Source organism: Chrysemys picta, chromosome 5 (genome assembly GCF_011386835.1).
Source record: "Chrysemys picta bellii isolate R12L10 chromosome 5, ASM1138683v2, whole genome shotgun sequence".
NCBI lineage: Eukaryota > Metazoa > Chordata > Testudines > Emydidae > Chrysemys > Chrysemys picta.
The window spans coordinates 123256229-123277659 of NC_088795.1; the positions used below are offsets into that span (position 1 = coordinate 123256229).

Consider the following 21431-nt stretch of genomic DNA (forward strand, 5'->3'; position numbering starts at 1 on the left):
AGTCAGGTTGATTTTCTTTTTTGGTGGTTCGGGTTCGGTAGTTTCCGCACCAGAGTGTTGCTCTTTTAAGACTTCTGAAAGCATGATCTACTTCTCATCCCTCTCAGATTTTGGAAGGCACTTCAGATTCTTAAACCTTGGGTCAAGTGTTGTAGCTATCTTTAGAAATCTCACATTGGTTCCTTCTTTGCGTTTTGTCAAATCTGCAGTGAAAGTGTTCTTAAAATGAACATGTGCTGAGTCATCATCCGAGACTATTATAACATGAAATACATGGCAGAATGCGGGTAAAATAGAGCCGGAGACATACAATTCTCCCCCAAGGAGTTCAGTCATAAATTTAATTAATGCATTTTTTTTAGATGAGTGTCATTTGCATGGAAGCCTGTCCTCTGGAATGGTGGCCAAAGTATGAAGGTGCATACAAATGTTTAGCATATCTGGCATGTAAATGCCGGCTACAAAAGTCCCATGTGAACGCCTGTTCTCAGTTTCTGATGACATTGCAAATAAGAAGTGGGCAGCATTATCTCCTGTAAATATAAACAAACTTGCTTGTGTTAGCAATTGGCTAAACAAGTAGGACTGAGTGGACTTGTAAGCTCTAAAGTTTTGCATTGTTTTGTTTCTGAGTGCAGTTATGTAACAAACAAACAAAATCTACATTTGTAAGTTGCACTTTCACGATAAAGAGATTGCACTACAGTACTTGTATGAGGTGAACTGAAAAATACTGTTTCTTTGTTTATTATTTTTACAGTGCAAATATTTGTAATAAAAAATAAAGTGAGCAGTGTACACTGTATTCTGTATTGTAATTGAAATAAATATATTTGAGACTGTAGAATAACATCCACAAATATTTAATAAATGTCAATTAGTATTCTATTGTTTAACAATGCAATTAAAACTGCTATTAATCATGATTAATTTTTTTTAATCGCGATTAATTTTTTTGCGTTAATCGCGTGAGTTAACTGCAATTAATCGACAGCCCTACTGAGTATACAAAATAGCAAAGAATTTTATTTTGTGTTGCAATTCTGTATTTAACCATGGTATGTTTTGCACTTGCCTTAAATACCATTGTTAAACTGTATGTAAAGATCTTCCCAATTAAAAAAAAAAAGATTTATAAAAAGGCATAAAATGTTAAATTATGTTTTAAATTGAGTCCACTTTTCATAGCATAAAGACAACACACAAACTAAAACAGAAAACTTAATTAGGTATAATTCTCATTAAAAGATAATATCTAAAACCATATCAACAGAGCACAAATTTGTAATAAGAATAATTGTAATAAATAAGGACACTTCTGAATAAAAGAAAAAGATGCATTGAACCATTTAGATCAAATTAAATCTGGTAACACTTCAAGATTCATATTCATAAATTAACCCATTTCTTAGCAATACATCTTCATTTCATTATTCTTAGAATAATGGTGACGTGAATTTGCTCATGTTCAAGTTTTACTGAGTATTTAACAAGTGAGATCAGCTAGATGAGACTATTTAGGAGATCAACAAAACAGATTAGTCAGTGCAATATTGTTCTCCAAGCAAATGAAGATTCAAAACAAACACGTGGCAAAGGATTAAAACTATGTGATTTAAAACCATGGTTTTCAGCCTGTGGTCCATGGACACCTGGGGTTTCACAGATGATGTCTAAGGGATCCGTGAAAGGTAACGGTGAAAATAAAGTTTCAAATTCCAGAAAAGACATTCCATTTTTCTGATCAATCAAAAGTATATGAATACCCCCACCTGCCGGTCAAAACCCAGAAGTGCTGTCCTTACCATAGAAGCCCACAGTTTAGTGCCTTTTCTCACACTGCATCAAATGCCATGCCTAGCACATGCAACATTTATAGTTACATTTGGTTCAGTCAGTTGTAAGTCTAAGACTTCTGTGGTAAGGGCCCGTGCACCACCGGTTGAATTTCCAAAGGGGTCCTCGATTTGGAATTTTTTTAGGGGTCCGCAAATGAAAAAAGGGTTGAAAACCACGGATTTAAGAGACTACAAAGATAATGGTGGTCAGAAGGTAGAGATTTGGAAGGCATTTCTGTTTCATATAGAGAAAGTTACGAATATTTTTAAAAGACTGCATAAATTTTAGGCTGAAAAATCTAATCTATTTTAAGAATTCAAATCTGTTTGAGTAAACTATGGCATGTAAATTCTAAACACAATACTCTCTGCCTAACTGGGACAACTCCCAGGGAACTAATTAAAACCTAACCATGCTTAATAGCAATGACTGTTGCTTAATGGGGACAGTAATTAATTTCTGGCATGATTTTGACAGCCATTAGCTTAAGAACTACTGGAGCTACAATCCAGGTGTTAAATGGTGCCTAAGATGAGTTTCCAGGCCTGGTGGTTTGCGAGATATTGGACTTTGGGACTGTCAATGGTCCCTTGGCCTGATGGTGCTTTTTCTTCTTGGGCTGCTGGTTAAATGGAAAACCAGGAATGTCCTTGTTTTCAGGGTCTGTGCATGTATGTTTTTCAAAACAGAGTTCTGTCCCAGTTTTTGTAACCCCTTGAAGACTCTGGCCAGCTGCAAGAGCTGCTAGCCAGCAAGGCTGGACACTAGGTTATCAAGTGCAGGGACCAGCTACCAACAGGCTAGTCACATACTGCCATGTTTCCTTCCTCTTCCATGAGCATGACAGACAGATACTCTTGAAAACCTGGACTCTTTGAGGGCTAGTGCAGCTTCCTGGTCTTGTTTACAAAAGCTCTCTCCCCGCTCCTTCCCAGGCACATAATCCTACTTCAAAGATGCTTGTAACCCTACTATGCTGCACCAGGAGTGGGACAGTAGGAGAGAAAAGGAAGCAAGTTGTAACCCTCTTTTCCGTAAGTACAGATTTCTCTCTTGGAAAAAATCCGATCACCCTTATCTAGGCAGGAAATGTCAGAACAGCTTCATACTGCCTAATCTTGGCTGTTAGCTTGCTTTTACATGCCAACAACTTACTGTGATATGCTATGCAGAGTCTCACAAGCTGCCACCAAGCATGCTCATTCCCAATGCAGGTAGTGCCCTCCTCCCACTCTGGGCTGTCCTTTAAAACACAATGGGCCCCTGTAGCTCCCTTGACAACAATATTAATATCAAAATAGTAGGCCTCACTCTCTAGTCCCTTACTGGCATCAGTTTAACTTCTTTGGAACAGATGAAACTAAATTGGTGTAAAAAAGAGAAGAATTAAGTCCAGTGACTCTTCTTAATGGTAGAGCTATGGCAATAAAGGATTTTACAGTTTGCCAACAATTCCAGAAAAAAAAAATCTGAAGAATAATTTGATTCAGGCCAAACAAAACATTTTGTTCAACCCAAAACATTTCAATTTTGACCATTTAACATATTTTATTTTAAAATATAAAGTTATTTGGAAATTGAATAAAAGAAATTGAAGTGTTCATTTGGAAATTGTTGAAATGAAAACAATTGGATTAAGTCAACACAAATTTGCTGAGTTTCAGTGTTAGTGAATCTGCATTTTTTTGCCAACCCCCTCATCCCCCACCAAAAAACCATGACTTTCAGTCAAAAAAAATTTCATTCTGTCATTGGTGATGAGCAAGGTGTCCTAATAAAGAAAATTATATTGGTTCAAGTTAATGCTGCTACTTTAGAGATTAAGAAATTAACAGAACACCACAACGTTTTCGGCTCTTCCTGAAGGAATTGCAATAGCAATTGAAGTTAGAATCATTCCCAGAGGTGTGTAGACATTGACTCTGGACAAAAAACAATGAAATTTGGCACTCCAAGTTGCTGTATGGGTCTGAGAGCAATTCTGGTTAAGCAAAATGTGTTAAGATCAGTTCAGTTTTCTTCCATTGCACACTATGGGCCCATCTGCACTGAGGAACTCAATTTTAAGAGAGTGTTGAGCACCCTCACTGAACTCCATTTAAAGTGAACAGAAGCTACAAGAATTCACAAGCTCTGGAAAGTCAGGCCTGAGATAATTATATTAGATAAACAGCAATAAAACCAGTCTGGACTACAACATAACATTACTATTATTCGTATTATCCGAGTGCCTACGGGTCCCAGTCATGGATCAGGCCCCACTGTGCTAGGCACTGTATGAACACAGAACAAAATGACAATCCCTGTCCCAAAGAGATTACAATCTTGATCCTGTTCCAGTTTTCAAGTCAGTTCTTGAAAAGTTTTTAAAGTGAAAAATGTTGCAGTTTTATTGTGTGTTAAGAATGGAGCTTAAGTTAACAGTTAATGGCCTCCACAATGCTTTCCAAGTAGCTAAATGAGGAGCGCACTGTTTAATAAATCTATTGATGAACATTCCTCCTGTCCCAACCAAGTACAAGCCACCACTGGGAAATTCTTGTGATAGATTATTGAAATAAAGTGGGCACAGTCCACTATCTAAAAAGAGGATGATTTTTTTCAATTAGGTATGTATTCCTAAACAAGGCAATGCTACTGATTTCAATTTGATTCATTTCAGGGATTATTCACTTGTAGAGAGTGGAAGATTCAAGCTCTCTCAAATAGTCAGCACAATACTAGATGACAAATGAGTGAAGAAAAATATTTATGAATTAATTGTCTAATTCTACAAGGTGTTGAGCATCCTGAACTACCAATTAAATCCATGACAGTTGAGGGTACGCCATTTCTTTCAGGGTCCGAATCATGGTTTGTAAAGAGTTGTGGGATCTTTAAGGCAGAAAAAGCATTAAGAAAGATAAATAGATTTTATGAAATTGGACTACTGATGTCTTTGTGTATAATAATCAATGTAAGCAGAAGATTTAAAGTTTAAATATGTAAGAAAGTTGTGTCACCATTCAAACTTTCCCTCTGAACTTGACCTAAGGAAAATAAAAGCCTCTTTCAAAACATGTTGGAGTTACGTCAACATAATGATAATCTAACAGATCTACTCTCAGATATTATTTAAAAAGCTTTAAAAGCTAACAGCAATAGAGAACCTTCAGTGCTGAAGGAAAGTGTAGAGAGGTAGAGCATGTTAATTATTGCTATTGGAAAAGAAAACAAATTTGTAAAAAAACAAACTGGACTCAACTGAAAACCAAATCAAGTTACATTAGGAGGATTATGGATTTGTCCACCAAATCCTATGTGGAGGAAGTCAAATTATCTGTATACATTTTTCAAACTGACTGCCTTAAGTTTTAGGCTTCACCATTTCCACATAGATACAGTTCTATTAAGAAATCAGAAAGCTCAAGAATTAACACAGGATTTTAATCACCACAAAATGCAAGTGACCTATGTTCTGAACATAGCTGTGGAACCGGATTATTTTTCTACATGATTTCTATAATCAGATATTACAATTACTATATTCCTGATTCTATAAAGAAAACCATTTGAAAACACTAATCAATTAACATTTTTTAGTGGTAGGTTCTTCCCTGACAGGTACAGTATATCAAAAGAACAAACCTCTTTCTGCTTTAGATGAAACTGACCATTTTATATTGAAGAGGGAGAGAGAGATTTGACAGAGTCCACATAATAGTCATAATATCATCCAGATATTTTCTAGTTTTATTCCTCAGGGATCACTGAATCTCAGACCTTATTTCCAAATGCCCACTTTGTTGACCATTTACATATTAGGCAGGGACTGCTTTACAAAAGTCTTACACTGTGCTGCATAGATGGTATAAGTATTAGGACTGAACATAAGTCTTTTTCCTGAATGTGTGCAAATTATCCAATATATGGATGTGTACTTATCTCTGCTCATTGGTTCCCTTACATATGAAGAAGTGCAGAAAGCAATAACAGAATAGTTTTGGTTTCTGACTGGGATGTAACTTTATTCTGGGTTATTTGCAGTGATATTCTGGAGGTATACCTCTACCCCGATATAACGCTGTCCTCGGGAGCCAAAAAAAGCTTACCACGTTATAGGTGAAATCGCGTTATATCGAACTTGCTTTGATGCGCCGGAGTGCGCAGCCGTCCCCCCCGGAGCACTGCATTACTGCGTTATATCCGAATTCATTTTATATCAGGTCACATTATATTGGGGTAGAGGTGTACTGCACAAGAATGAGATGGTTGTTGAATTTCAGACAGCTTTGTGAGACTAATGTCTCTAAGAAGCACTTAGTTCATCAATTTCTATCTCATCATTTATTATATTGCATAAGGAAAGAGAGGGCTCAGACTCAAGCAAGAACTTACAAGATTCTAAAATTTTTAACAGAAAATAGAAAACTGGAATCCAACAAGCAGGTAGGGCTCAATCTCTTTTAGGTTATGTTAATATTTAACAAACTAGATTCAAACACTAATCAAGTCTCCACAGCTTTTTATTTAGCCCTGAGTTAAAGGATCCAGCCACAGGCCCTGTTGAGGTGGCAGCACTACAGAAATGAGTTTGACAGTCTCAGCCTAGCTCGCTTCTTATGGTCATCTCAGAAACCACTACACAATTTGGCACAATTAACAGTGCCCGATCTATGACTCAGAGTGCTGCAGATTAGGATTAATATGTACCTGCAGATTTGGGTGGAAAAGAACATCCGACTGGCCTTACTGGGTCAGGCCATTAGTTCATCTAGTTTAGTATCCTCCTTTCTGACAGTGGCCAGTAATAAAAGCTTCAGAGGGAAAGAACAGAATAGGGCAATTTATAGAGTGATCCCTGTCCTTCAGTCCCAGATTCTGGCAGTCAAAGATTTAGTGACATCCAGAGCATGGGGTTGCATCCCTGACCATCTTGGCTAATAGCCATTGATGGACCTTTCTTTTTTGACCCTTCACAACATCCCCAGCAATGAGTTCCATGGGTTGCCTATGCGTTGTGTGAAGTACTTCATTTTGTTTCTTTTAAACCTGCTGTCTATTAATTTTATTAGGTGACCCCGGTTCTTGTGTTATGTTATTCACTTTCTCCACATCATTCATGATTATATGGACCTCTACCATATCCCCCTTAGTCATCTCTTTTCTAAACTAAACATAGAATCATAGAATATCAGGGTTGAAAGGCACCTCAGGAGGTCATCTAGTCCAACCCCCTGCTCAAAGCAGGACCAATCCCCAACTAAATCATCAACAGTCCAAGTCTTTATCTCTCCTCATATGGAAGTTGTTTCATACTCCTAATTATTTTTGTTGCCTTTCTCTGTACTTTTTCCATTTCTAACGTATTTTTTTTTTAGATGAGGTGACCAGAACTGTATGCAGTATTCAAGGTATGGGCATACTATGGATTTATACAGTGGCATTATGATATTTTCAGTCTTAATATCTATCCCTTTCCTAATGGTTCCTAACATTCTGTTAGCTTTTTTGACTGCTGCAGCACATAGAGCTATCCACAATGACTCCAAGATTTCTTTCCTGAGTAGTAACAATTTAGACCCCATCACTTTGTATATATAGTTGGGATTATGTCTTCCAATGTGCATTACATTGCATTTATCAACATTGAATTTCATCTGCCATTTTGTTGCCCAGTCACCCAGTTTTGTGAGATCCTTTTGTAACTCTTTGATCAGCTCTGAGTGAACGATCTTGAGTAATTTGGTATCATCTACAAATTTGCCACCTCATTGTTTACCCCCTTTTCCAGATCATTTATGAATATGTTGAACAGCGCTGGTCCCAGTACAGATCCTTGGGGCATCCTGCTATTTACCAATCTCCATTGTGAAAACTGACCATTTATTCTTTTGTTTTAACCAAACATTTGTTTTAACCCTAACTTTTAATCAGTTACTGATCCATGAGAGATCACCTTTACTCTTTCCTCTTATCCACGATTGCTTATTTTGCTTAAGAGCCTTTGATGTGGGACCTTGTCAAAGGCTTTCTGAAAGTCCAATTACACTATATCAACTGGATCACCCTGTCCACATGTTTATTGATACCCTGAAAGAATTCTAGTAAGCTTGTGAGGCATGATTTCTTTTTACATGCCACTTCCCCAAAATATAATGTTAATATGTGTCTGATAATTCTGTTCCTTATTATCATTTCAACCAATTTGTCTGGCAATGAAGTTAAGTTTATCAGCCTGTAATTGACAGGATTGCGTCTCAAACCTTTAAAAAAAAAAACAAAAAAACAGTGTTACATTAGTTACCCTCCTGTCATCTGGTACAGAAAGCCGATTTAAGTAATAGGGTACATACCACAGTTAGTAGTTCTTCGATTATATACATGAGTTCCTTCAGAACTCTTCAGAGAATACCATTTGATCCTGTTGACTTATTACCATTTAATTTAAAACTTGCTCAGCAACTAGTGAAAGCTACTGCAACTGTCATCCACTTCTATAAACGCTCATTTCACTCAAACCATTTAAAAAAGGAAAAGGAATCAAATGCTGTTTATGAATAATTGGCATATTGCTTCTTAATTAACCGAGAAACACACTAGTACAGATATAGACAGTAGAAAAGCCTTTTAATTATTGTTATGATAGACACTAACCCAGTATGGAAGAAACATCAATAGTTATATACTATTAAAGAAAGAAAATTGAAGTACTTTCAAATTAAAAGTAAGATTAAGGGAAGAAGGATGATTTTGTATTGAAGCCGCAAGTCTGAAAGACCTGGATTTTATCTCTGACTCTGCCATTGACTTTCTGTAATACCTTGGGCAAGTAATTTGACCTTTGCATGTCTCAATGTCTTCTCCTTTCCCAACATTTTATCTATGAGGAAAAGAGTCTCAATTTTTTATAATTTTATGCACACACTCACAAGCCCAGGTTATACTAGGTGCTTTACAGAACAAATAAACCCAAAGTGTTTACAATTGAGTTGCTCCTCACTCATTGCAATGCATCTAATGTACAGTAGAGGTTAGACACAGACCATAACAATAAAGTCACATGGTTATTCAGTTATGGTCTATGCACATCTTGATGGTTCAGTTAATTTAATAAAAAAAAGTCTTCTGGGAGACAGAGCCTGGGCTAGAGAGGCTGCCATGGATTATGAGACATATATTTTAGATGGGTGCCATGGCAAGGGGCATTCCCTCTTTGTACAGCATTCACCACCACTGAATTTGTACGTGCAGGGATCTCCTCTCTCCACATCTGAATATTGCTATGTCCCTGACACTCATCATTTTCCAGGGAGAATTCTTCTGTTATTTTATAGTCAATCATGGATCGATGCTTATTTTAAGTGTACACAGACTTTTTGGATAAGAATTTTAACGGAAGAGGGACTAGGAAACAGCATTTCCAATCTACAGTCAGAAAAAAAAAAACCACCACACAATTCAATGGAACTAATAGATCATTAGCACACAGAAATAGGTATACAAAATAACCTAACAGCTTTGAAGCAAGAAAAGTCAATTTAATCCTATATGCAAACATGCAGAGTTGACAAGTTTCAAGGCATACATTCTTGCAGTTAACACTTACCTGTAAACAATTCTCTCTCTGTGTAAGTCCTCCAAGCCGCAGCAGAGCTCTGCAGCATAGAAAACAGCCCTTTCTTCATCAAAGCCAGGATTTCCCATGTTGTAAATGTGAAACTTCAAATCCCCTCCATTCATAATGGTTAATACTAAACATAGGGCATCTTTAGTCTCATAGGTGTAGGATAAACTAACCTAAAGACAAAAAATACTTGTTGGTTCATTCATGATCCCCAATTTCATCCCTTCTTTCTAATTCAGTCAGTAAATAGTACTTTTATAATCAGCCAATTAAGCAATAGGTTAACCCTGCTAAAGTTATGTTTCGGACAACCAGCCATTTTAATTTCCCAGAGTGTACGGGGAAAACCCACAATCAATCACCATTGTTAACTTTGGGGCAAAAGAGTCCAAACTGATTATTAGCCAAGACCACAGTATGATGAAAACTTGTACAGGAGAATGGCTTATGCCCCCTGAAACACCACCCCAGATATCGGATCTCTTAATGGCTATGCCCTTCCGTTTTCAGTCCACATGGATGAAGATAACTTGCACACAGAGTACCTTTCCATGAACACTTAGAAATGCATAATCACTGTTTGTAAAAAGTGAGACTTAGAGAAGCACACAGAGAGGCTGTAAATTGCCCCAAGTCAGACAGAGTCAATGACACACCAAGATATATAACCCAGAATACCCAACTTCAAGTCCCTTACTCTAGCCACTAGAATAGTCATTTCCTTTCTTGATAACAGCACCCTCTAACAGTGAAATGAAGAGCTGCATGAAGCCAAGCATAGTATCTCCTCTCATTGGTTGGCTGGAGGCACAGTATCCAGAATGAGGCATCAGCAGGGCAGGCAGAGAAGTGAAAAAGCCAGAGGGGTAGCAGGAGACAAACAAAATAATAATACAAAGTGGGAAAAAATCTACATCAGAACTGCCACAGGAGTCTGTATAGCATCCTGCATACAAAATACATCTTAAAATGTTTGATTAAAATTCAATACAAACAGAAACACAGATCATACATTGTCCAAGAAGTGAACTATGGACAGTATGGTAAAAGAAAGTGAAACACTCAGTTATAAAGCCAATACCCAGACACTTAAGGTATGTCTACACTGCAATTAAAAACCTGCAGCTCCTGGGCTGTTTCATTGCAGTGTAGACTTCCAGGTTCAGGCTGGAGCACAGGTGGGAGAGTCCTGGGCTCCAACCTGAACATGGAAGTTCACTACACTACAATGGAACAGCCCTGCAGCTCAAGTCAACTGGCACAGGCAAGCTGCAGGTGTCTAACTGCAGTGTAGACATACCCTAAGAGCCACAAACAAGAAGAGATGATGTGCTTTAAGAAATAAAATGTTGATGAGATGAAGAAATATAGGGATGCTGTTCCAGACCACAGAACTGAAGAAGGAAGCCTAGTACCTGTGGCAGGATTGTGTGACAAGAGGTAAGACTAGAGAGACACATTGTGGCTATTTCTAAACTAGAATTCTTGCTGAGGCTGGTACTCAAGTTAACTGGCAATTAAATGACTTAACACTACAAATATTTGTTCCAGGAAACAAAACATTGTGGCTTACCCTAGAATTCAGTGAGTCTTAATTAGCATTTACAAAGGTGTTAAGCAACTTGAGTTAACTGGAAGTTGATTAACTTCCAGTAAAATCTCTAGCCTAGACATATCCTGTATGTGAAGCAAAACTGTGGAAATATTTAAAAATGCAGAAGGCAGTTTTAAACTGAATCCTATTCAATGTACCTGGGCAGTGGCAATTTTCCTAACAAAACTGTGTCTCATTCATATTCCTCATCCTGCCCAGGTGCTATACAATGGCCTGGTCTACACTGGGGAAGGGGGGGGAATCTATCTATCTAAGTTACGCAACTTTAGCTACGTGAATAACGTAGCTGAAGTCGATGAACTTAGATCGACTTACCATGGTGTCTTCACTGCGGTGAGTCGACTGCTGCCACTCCCCCGTTGACTCCACCTGCACCTCTCACTGAGCTGGAGTACAGGAGTTGACAGGAGAGTGTTCAGGGATCGATTTATCGCGTCTAGACTAGATGCGATAAATCGACATACGCTGGGATCGATCGCTGCCCACCGATCCAGCGGGTAGTGTAGATATACCCAATGTCTGTGCATGTTTGGGGAACTCAGCTATTTCTTGTTTCCTCAAGGTGCAGCAAGACAGAAGATTGTTTCGCACATGAAGCAAATAAACTTTGAGATATCTTCCTAAACAAAATCTTGGGCAATAAAGTGACTGGCTAACAGAGGTACAGATGGTTAGGCTGATGCATCTATGCAACAGAAAAACTAGGTTAGAACCAAGTTGCAGCCTGATAATCCCATTCCAGCCCTGACTGTAAGTAGGGATGACACATGATACACTCACAGTATTAGAAATAGTGTGTCAAATAGGGGCAAAAGTCAAATGCAGAGTCAGTCATGTTATAACCTTATATCTGCAATGTAGACAGGTCTTTAAGGTGTCCTGCTAGTCCCACTAGACAAATGCAACTACCAAGTGAAATGAAGTCTGAACCAGCCTCTAATTCCTTCACATATAAATCCCACATGAGGGAGATTCAATATTACATATTTTATTTCTCAGAGACAGACAGAACAGTGGCTACCCTTATCAATTTTTCAGCAGATTTTATATTGACAAATTAGGTGATACATAAGTTAGTCCTTAAAATTAACTGGCCTTCATTTTTGAATTTGAACATTTTTGCTTTGAAAACTAGCTATACGCTCCTTACCATGAACAGATGGGATTAGCATTGGTCACAGAACGGGAAGAGAGTCAATATTATTACTAGATTAAAGCCAGAGAGAACATTATGATTATCTAGTCTGCTCTCCGGCATAAAAAACACCATCGAATTTTTCTATGTGATTCCTGTATCAAGCCCAATAACATCTGTTTGAAAAAGAGCATATATTTTAGAAAGACAGTTATTCTTGTCAAAAGATGGAGAATCTATCACATCCCTAGGTAAATTGTTCTAATAGTAAATTATGCTCACTTAAAAATTTGCACCTTATTTCTAGTCTGGAGTTGTCTAACTTCAGTATCAACCCATTATATTATACCTGGTCTACTAAATTAAAGAGCAATTGTCTAGTGTCCAATTAGCTGATAAACCAGTATTGGAAGGGGATTTAAAGGAAGGTCTCCTGTAAAGAAGCTTGGGGCTCCTAAAGTCTGATACAGTGGGGAAACAACCCTCCCCCCCTTTCCCCAGCCTCCCTTAACTTTCATATGAGGGGCAGGCAACAGGGTCCCAGCAATGGCCTGGGACCAGGTTGGGAAAGGGGAGTCCCAAATAGATGGAAATAGAAGAAAGAATGAAGACCTGAACTGTATTCATAGATTCATAGATTCTAGGACTGGAAGGGACTTCGAGAGGTCGAGTCCAGTCCCCTGCTCTCATGGCAGGACCAAATACTGTCTAGACCATCCCTGATAGACATTTATCTAACCTACTCTTAAATATCTCCAGAGATGGAGATTCCACAACCTCCCTAGGCAATTTATTCCACAACCTCCCTAGGCAATTTATTCCAGTGTTTAACCACCCTGACAGTTAGGAAATTTTTCCTAATGTCCAATCTAAACCTCCCTTGCTGCAGTTTAAGCCCATTGCTTCTTGTTCTATCCTTAGAGGCTAAGATGAACAAGTTTTCTCCCTCCTCCTTATGACATCCTTTTAGATATCTGAAAACTGCTATCATGTCCCCTCTCAGTCTTCTCTTTTCCAAACTAAACAAACCCAATTCTTTCAGCCTTCCTTCATAGGTCATGTTCTCTAGATCTTTAATCATTCTTGCTGCTCTTCTCTGGACCCTCTCCAATTTCTCCACATCTTTCTTGAAATGCGGTGCCCAGAACTGGACACAATACTCCAGTTGAGGCCTAACCAGCGCAGAGTAGAGCGGAAGAATGACTTCTTGTGTCTTTCTCACAACACACCTGTTAATGCATCCCAGAATCATGTTTGCTTTTTTTGCAACAACATCACACTGTTGACTCATATTTAGCTTGTGGTCCACTATAACCCCTAGATCCCTTTCTGCCGTACTCCTTCCTAGACAGTCTCTTCCCATTCTGTATGTGTGAAACTGATTGTTCCTTCCTAAGTGGAGCACTTTGCATTTGTCTTTATTAAACTTCATCCTGTTTACCTCAGACCATTTCTCCAATTTGTCCAGATCATTTTGAATTATGACCCTGTCCTCCAAAGCAGTATGATTTATCGCTGGGTAATCCAAGTTAATACAGCTGCCACCTAATTAAGCTACATCCATTGCATACTCATCCTGAGCAGCCAGGATAAAGAGGAAGGTTGTTTTTCTAAAAAAAAAGTTCCAAGTAGTACCAATGCAAAACAAGATTTAAATCAATGAATTAAAACAAAGTTTCTTGCTTTCTAATTAAAAATCATGATTAAAATTGGTGATTTAAAATCAATGTGATTTAAATCAATCCACCCTGCCTGTAATGGTCTCGGTCATGCCATATAACATGGTAATATTGCCTCCCTATTTCAACTTGATATATTCCTACCTAGAGATCCAAGGATCACATCTGCTCTTTTAGCAACCACATCACACAGGGAGAGTTAGAGTAAGATTACTTTTATTCTTTTGAAGTGATGTAACACAATTGGAATCTCCATCATTGGAGATTTTTAAGAGCAGTTTAGACAAACACCTCTCAGGGATGGTCTAGATAATACTTATCTTTGAAAAGTCACGGAAGACGGGAGAGATTCCAGAAGACTGGAAAAGGGCAAATGTAGTGCCAATCTATAAAAAGGGAACATAAGGACAACCCGGGGAATTACACACCAGTCAGCTTTATTTCTGTATCCGGGAAGATAATGGAGCAAATAGTTAAGCAATCAATTTGCAAACATCTAGAAGATAATAAGGTGATAAGTAACAGTCAGCATGGATTTGTCAAGAACAAATAGTGTTAAACCAACCTGACTGCCTTGTGGATGGGGGAGGAGGGGGAAGTGGTAGACATGGTATATCTTGACTTTAGTAAAGCTTTTGATACTGTCCCACATGACCGTCTCATAAACAAACTAGGGAAATGCGACCTAGATGGAGCTACTATAAGGTGAGTGCATTACTCTATGGGAATGGTTTTCCAACCAGTTGTTATCAGTGGTTCACAGTCATGCTGGAAGGGCATAATGAGTGGGGTCCCGCATGGATCAGTTCTGGGTCCGTTTCTATTCAATATCTTCATCAACGATTTAGATAATGGCACGGAGAATACACTTATAAAGTTTGCGGACGATACCAAGCTGGGAGGAGTTGCAAGTGCTTTGGAGGATAGGATTATAATTCAAAATGATCTGGACAAACTGGAGAAATGGTCTTAAGTAAATAGGAGGAAATTCAATAAGGACAAATGCAAAGTACTCTATTTAGGAAGGAATAATCAGTTGCACACATACAAAATGGGAAATGACTGTGTAGGAAGGAGTGCTGCAGAAAGGGATCTCAGGGTAATAGTGAAACACAAGCTGGGTCAACAGTGTAACACTGTTGCAAAAAAAGCAAACATCATTCTGAGATGTATTAGCAGGAGTATTGTAAGCAAGACACAAGAAGTAATTCTTCCACTCTACTCCGCGCTGATTAGGCCTCAACTGGAGTATTGTGTCCAGTTCTGGGCACCACATTTCAGGAAAGATGTGTACAAATTGGAGAAAGCCAAGAGAAGAGCAACAAAAATTATTAAAGGTCTAGAAAACATGACCTATGAGGGAAGATTGAAAAATTGGGTTTGTTAAGTCTGGAAAAGAGAAAACTGAGAGGGGACATGATAACAGTTTTCAAGTACATAAAAGGTTGTTACAAGGAGGAGGGAGAAAAATTGTTCTTAACCAGTGAGGATAGGACAAGAAGCAATGAGCTTAAATTGCAGGTTGGACATTAGGAAAAACTTCTTAACTGTCAGGGTGGCTGAGCACTGGAATAAATAGCCTAGGGAAATTGTGGAATCTCTGTCATTGGAGATTTTTAAGAACAGGTTAGACAAACACCCGTCAGGAATGGTCTAGATAATACTTAGTCCTGCCATGAGTGCAAGGGACTGGACTAGATGACCTCTTGAGGTCCCTTCCAGTCCTATGATTATACAAATTAAAGTCACATTAGCATTTTAAAACTTTTATACAGGGAAGAGTGTTACTGTATAGGTAGATATAGCAAGATCAAATAAAGTTTCAGTTTTAATATCCAGTGCAACCTTATAACTTATACTTGTGGGAAAATGATTGTGGACTGTGAGCCTTGTCACAGGTGGAAAAATATTATCCTTTATAAAAGAATCTATTTATGCATGGCTTAAGATGCTAATGAGATTTCTTTGGCCAACATGGTTTCCCTTCTTTAAGATACCAGAATTCTATGTTTGTTTAGAATAAACTATCTTCTCCTATGCAGAATCTATAAAAGCAAAAACTTAGAAGCTCAAGCGCTTTAGAACTCTCTCTGAAACATAAAACAAAATACATCTATTAATGGATTTTAACTAGACATTTACCTATAGCTAATCTTTAAATAATAGCAATTCACTGATAAAGATAGATGATCCTAGCTGGAAAAACAGTTTTCTTAACATATGTATTCCTTGAGTATTTTAGACCATCACATCTGTTGTTTAGTGATCAGGGCTGTGAGTTGGTCATAATTTATTGGGAAATATCATGGCAAAAGAGTTGAGACATGGAAATGATGTGGAGTTAAAAACCATCAGCACTCATACTTTTTATGTTATATCCAACGTAGCTTTTCAATCCACCTCCCTGTCAACTTTATTGCATAGGCAGTGAGAACTTTCTGACATCAAAATTGTTATAGAGCAGCTACTTTTCATGATTCTCCTAGCATATATATGGCATTATTGTGATGAATGTGACTGAAATATCTACAAATACAAGAAACAAATATATACATTTAAAAAACTTAGAGAAATAGGTGATCTTATAGACATTCGGGGAATTATAGTTCTCACTAGTCTAGTATATTGTACCACCACTGTGTAGTCATTGATCTCCTGGTTCCCATGCAGTCCATGGTTGAACTCTGCAGCTCTCCATTATTACCTCTCAGTATTCATCCACTTACCATACTATTCACCCCCATAGCATTCAAAAGAGTCTTAAGAAGTTAAAAGTTGGGTATTTTTGTTGGGGAAAAAACTGATCATGGAAACCATGATTCCAATGAAAGTCAAAATAAAGGTCCAACCTCCCAAGGAGCCGATATGCATTGAAGTTAGCCCTACTGTAAATACACTTTCCATGAGAGGAAATATTCAGTTGAATTAAAGTAGGAGGTAGAAGAAGCAAGTATAGATTTGGGGAGAGATGTGGGGCAATAAGACTAAGGAGAACATTATTAAATTGAGTGGCCATATTAGCAACCATTGGCTACAGCAAAACTAGGATCACATTCATCATTCAGATCACAGTCTGGTCCTCTTTTAAACAAAGAGAAATTTACCAGAATGATATACATTAACGTAAGACAAAGCACCTTGACCGTAGACTAGACAAAACTGATAGGCCAGAGATAACACACACATCCCATGCAGACCTAAAATGTACAGGGTAACATTGCAAAAATAATTGTGTAACTGAACTATTAAGGACAGTTGAACCGATTTTAATTATGAAATTATTATGCTGCCCAGCTGTCATTGGAAGAGACAGGAATAAAGAAAGGCCTATGAGAGACAAACTTGTATATTTCACAAGACGAGAAATATATACTTACTACAAATCTACTATTCACTTTTTCTAAAATTCTTTTTTCATTTAATGCCATTGATTCTCCTTTTCTCTTCTTGATTCTCTTTTTTTCTAGCTTTTTACAAGCATACATTTTTCCTGTTGCCCGCACTTGGCAAGCGCATACCTAATGGAAAGAGAAAAGATATGTCAGATGTACCAGGTTTTACACTGGAACAAAAACAGTTCTCTCTTTTCTAACCCCCTTGGGAGCCCTGAAGACAAGTAAAATACAGGAGAACCAATTTAACTGTTTCATGGGTGGACACACTGGGTTGTTTGGTTTTGAGGGGGGTTTTTTGTAACAACAGTGGGAAAGAATTGTTACACGAACCAACTGTCTTGTTAGATGCAAATGTTTAAAAGTAAAAATGCTGCTTTTTCAATTTGGTAAATTGGTGAATTACAATTGATCTAATCAAATCTGTTATTTATTCAAGGAACGAAGAGTGTAAGTTACCTTTTCCCCACGTTCCCTTCAAGGAGTTGCAAACATAAGTAGAGTTCTCACAGTACTCACCTCTCCAAATCCTCCTTTGCCCAGTACTCGGTAATATCTAAATGTGTTCTTGGTTACTGGTTGCCTAACAGACAGAATGGAATAATTACTGGTCTCATTTCCAATTATATTTTTTTGTTTTTCTTTCAGAGCCCTGTTTGTTTCTGTTTCTTCCCTCTTTTCCTATATAACTTCCATGACCACCAGACTACAAAATGCCTTTCCTTCACTTGAGTGGATGAAAGGATTAGAATATAAACTGAATACCAAAGAAAAGATGCTTTTGCTCATGGACATGGCTCCCCCTTGTGGGCAGCAAGCAGTCGCTACAAGCAGAATGAACAAAAATTTAGGGTCTATGTCACCGCCACGCATGTTGGTTGTTCTTCTCATGCATGGTTTGTGAGGAGACTGTTTCAAGCTGGGATTTTCAAGTGTTCACCACTGATTCAATACCACCTTGCTTGTTCTATGTTTCAGAGGTATTTGGTCTAGACAAGTCTGAATAAAAGTTTCCTAATTTTCCTCCTGCATCTACCTCTAGCTTGCTTAAACAAAGATTTTTCCAGTAATAGAATCCTACAGTGAAAATCATGGTTAGGCACCTAGGAGCCTAAAGGAGTAGGCTTGATTGTCAAGAGTACTGAACATCCAGCAGGGGCCACTGACCTCTATGGAGCTTCTAGGTGACAGCTCTTCTGAAAAGATCAGGTCACTTATTTAATGGCTTAAAATATGGATTTAGGACCCTAAACATAGGCCCCTATTTTAAAAATCTTGGTCTCTATGGTTGGGCAAGTCACTTAACCAGTGACTCAGTTAACCCACCTGTAAAATCAGTTAATTACCTTACCATACAGTGGGCTGTAATGATTAATATAATTGTCTTATAATAGCACCCAAGGCCCCAATCAAGCTCAGCACCCCATTGGGGGCTATGCACTATACAAGCACAAAGAAAGATTTTTAAAAGTTTAGAGTGGTTAAATGTAAAATGCTTTGAGGTCATTAAACAAATGCTTTCATTATTAATACATGTCTACCACAGCTCCATTTGTTTGTCATCTCATCAGCCCATTACATCTCGTCTTTTAGACTGTACGTTCTTTGAGGCAGGGAATGTCATTTACTATATTTGTACAATGGGGCCCCAAGTTGGCTGGCTTTTATATACTAATGCAGTAAGTGTTAAATATAAAAATACCTTACCTTTCCAACCATTTCCACTGTAAAAAACGGGAGAAATAGATGCTTTGTTGGTAAGCCTCAAAAGGTGCTCCACTTAAATAATCCTGGACAATCCTGCAAAAACAATCCACGTTTATGTTGGCAGACTGGTGCTATCAGGGATGAGATGCTAACCACTTCATTAGACACCAATTTAGATGTATCAATTAATTTGTCGGGAGATGGAGTGAACATATTACTGCACTACACTACACAATGAGTTTACTGTGCCTGCCTCAGAGAGAGTGAGCAGCTAGTGCAATTCCGTTGAGAACTGCACGTGTAGGGTCACTAATGAGTGCATAAGTAACAGATCTTGCTTATTTTAGCAAGTTGGAAGCTTTAAAATAATTCTTGAGGAATTAGAGATCAAAATGACTGATCCACCAACAGAGCTAATTTTAAGGTGGCATGGGAGGTGAGACATCCCCCTATAAGCATGGCCTGTTTGGGGATTGCATGTAGAGGCCTGCACTCCTTTCCCCTTTCGATCATAAGGGGATCCAATTTTGGGACAAGAGGTGAGGGTATCAGGTATGGAGACAAAAACAGAAGCACTTCTCAGCAGCTTTCCAAGGCCAGCCTGATCAGAGGATGTGGCTCACCTTGAGAGCTGGTATCACTGTCCCATCATGAGTATAGATGCAGCCATTTAAAAAGATATCTGTACATCAACAGATAAGATTGCAATTTAACTAGATCAAAAATCCTTGAAGTGCTCCCACTGTGCTTTTATTTTTTACCCCCAAGCATTCCTTTCCCAGAAAGTCTCCATCACCTATGCCTTTCCCAGAGATAGCATCAACATAAAGTTACTTTGGCTGCAGTTTCTAACCTCTGCCCATAATTGCTTTTAGAAGCATCACTGAACAGTACAATCTCCAGCTTCCCACCTCCTCCTAAGATCTTGGTATCTGTGTAGTCAGGGGAATGAGTTATCAGACCCAACTCAGCAGGATATTATGCATCAGTTATTGTTTTACAACTGGAATAATTGATTGTTACAGTTTCACTTACACGAAAACATCTCAACCAACTGGGACACAGTCTATCAGGTTACATTACAACTGCCAAAAAACTTCATAGCAAAGTTAGACCTCTGAAAACTCACAAGACAACTGGCAAACACATTTTAAATCAGAGTTATAAGCAGCACAGTTAACAAGGCCTTTGAATTCCCAGATGCAGATCAATAATACAAACAGAACAAAAGTATTTTGTGCCTTGAGATGAAAAAACTTTTTAAAGCAGACTCTGGTTTGACACAGTTAACCTGTTCAAAACAAGTACACTTAAAGGACTAATTGTTAATAGTTTAAACATGGATTTAAGGCAAAATTCTCCTTTTAAGATCAGTTTGGCACATTACAGAGATAAATTGTCTTTAAAATGTGATTGAGTACTCAATGATTTTTCCTAAATTCTTTTCAAGAATAATCCAGCTAGGCAGTGGGTGTGTTGAGACTGTTACTTATTAATACTAGACAATCATTTCAGATGGGTTTTATTAAAACTGTTAAAGTGATTTTGGAATACAAGTTCCATTGCTAAGGTGACAGGGTTGCAATGCACAATTTTGCATCCACATCTTTCATTTACAGAATGCATGTAATCGTGCCCACCGAAATAAATGCCTCATTTGGCGGGGGGAAAATAAAAGCCTCTCTGTGTCTATGCAGAGCAGACAGGGCTTCAGTTTTTAAAGACCAGTACGAAGTAATTGCCTACCATACAAATTATCTGCCTCAGAAGAATATAGAGCTGAGCAGACCCTTCTCTGGGATTTGAACTTGTATCATTAAAACCACCCTTCCAAACCTTATGGTTAGGCCTGTACACCACTTCCCTCAAACTAAGCAACAAAATGCAAGACAAGATAAAAGATGGGAAAGCCTCATCTTGCTGAACACAGACATTCACTGGAAGTCCAAAAAAAGAGGAGGTTATCTGTTTAACTTCTTAGTAGTGTGTATTCTGTGCATCTTTTTTTATCTCATATTCTCAAATTATGCATAGTATTTAGTTTTCAGTTGCTGGGGAGGTGACCCAAGCTGTGACTCAAATGTTGTAAGCTTTTCAGCCGACATGATTAAGCATGCCTAGAAGAACCAGTAATATTAGAAGTGTAAGGGCTCTAGAAGACTGAACATTTGTAAATATGTACTATCCTTTCAAGAAGAGTCCTTTGCCTGGTGTAGGTATCTGAAATGCCACTGTATTACTTGAGAACAAAACAAGTTGTGCTAAATAGTCAGTAATGTTAATCATGATCACTCATTTAAAACTGATTTTCATACACAATATTGAAATACTGTTGTTGGCCACAGTCACATGGATTTTAAATCAGTATCCCTTTGTTTATCCCTGGACACTGCCAACTTGAAGTCTAGACAGTTTCCAAAAAATTACTTGATAGAAGTTTTGGGTATAACACAAGTCT

The 21431-nt window shown here is 38.0% G+C and overlaps 1 protein-coding gene across 3 annotated transcripts in view; it reads right to left on the bottom strand.

Moving 5' to 3' along the window:
• The window catches only part of GRK4 (G protein-coupled receptor kinase 4), a 78336-nt gene that overhangs the window by 18234 nt on the left and 38671 nt on the right, over window positions 1-21431 (bottom strand). For all 3 annotated transcript variants that reach the window (XM_005304081.5, XM_042855532.2, XM_042855533.2), the window contains exons 6-9: window positions 18974-19066; window positions 17786-17849; window positions 17252-17392; window positions 9428-9618 (exon numbers count right to left, since the gene is read on the bottom strand). In XM_005304081.5, the coding sequence (XP_005304138.2) occupies window positions 9428-9618; window positions 17252-17392; window positions 17786-17849; window positions 18974-19066 (489 nt within the window). The remainder of the gene's footprint in view (window positions 1-9427; window positions 9619-17251; window positions 17393-17785; window positions 17850-18973; window positions 19067-21431) is intronic.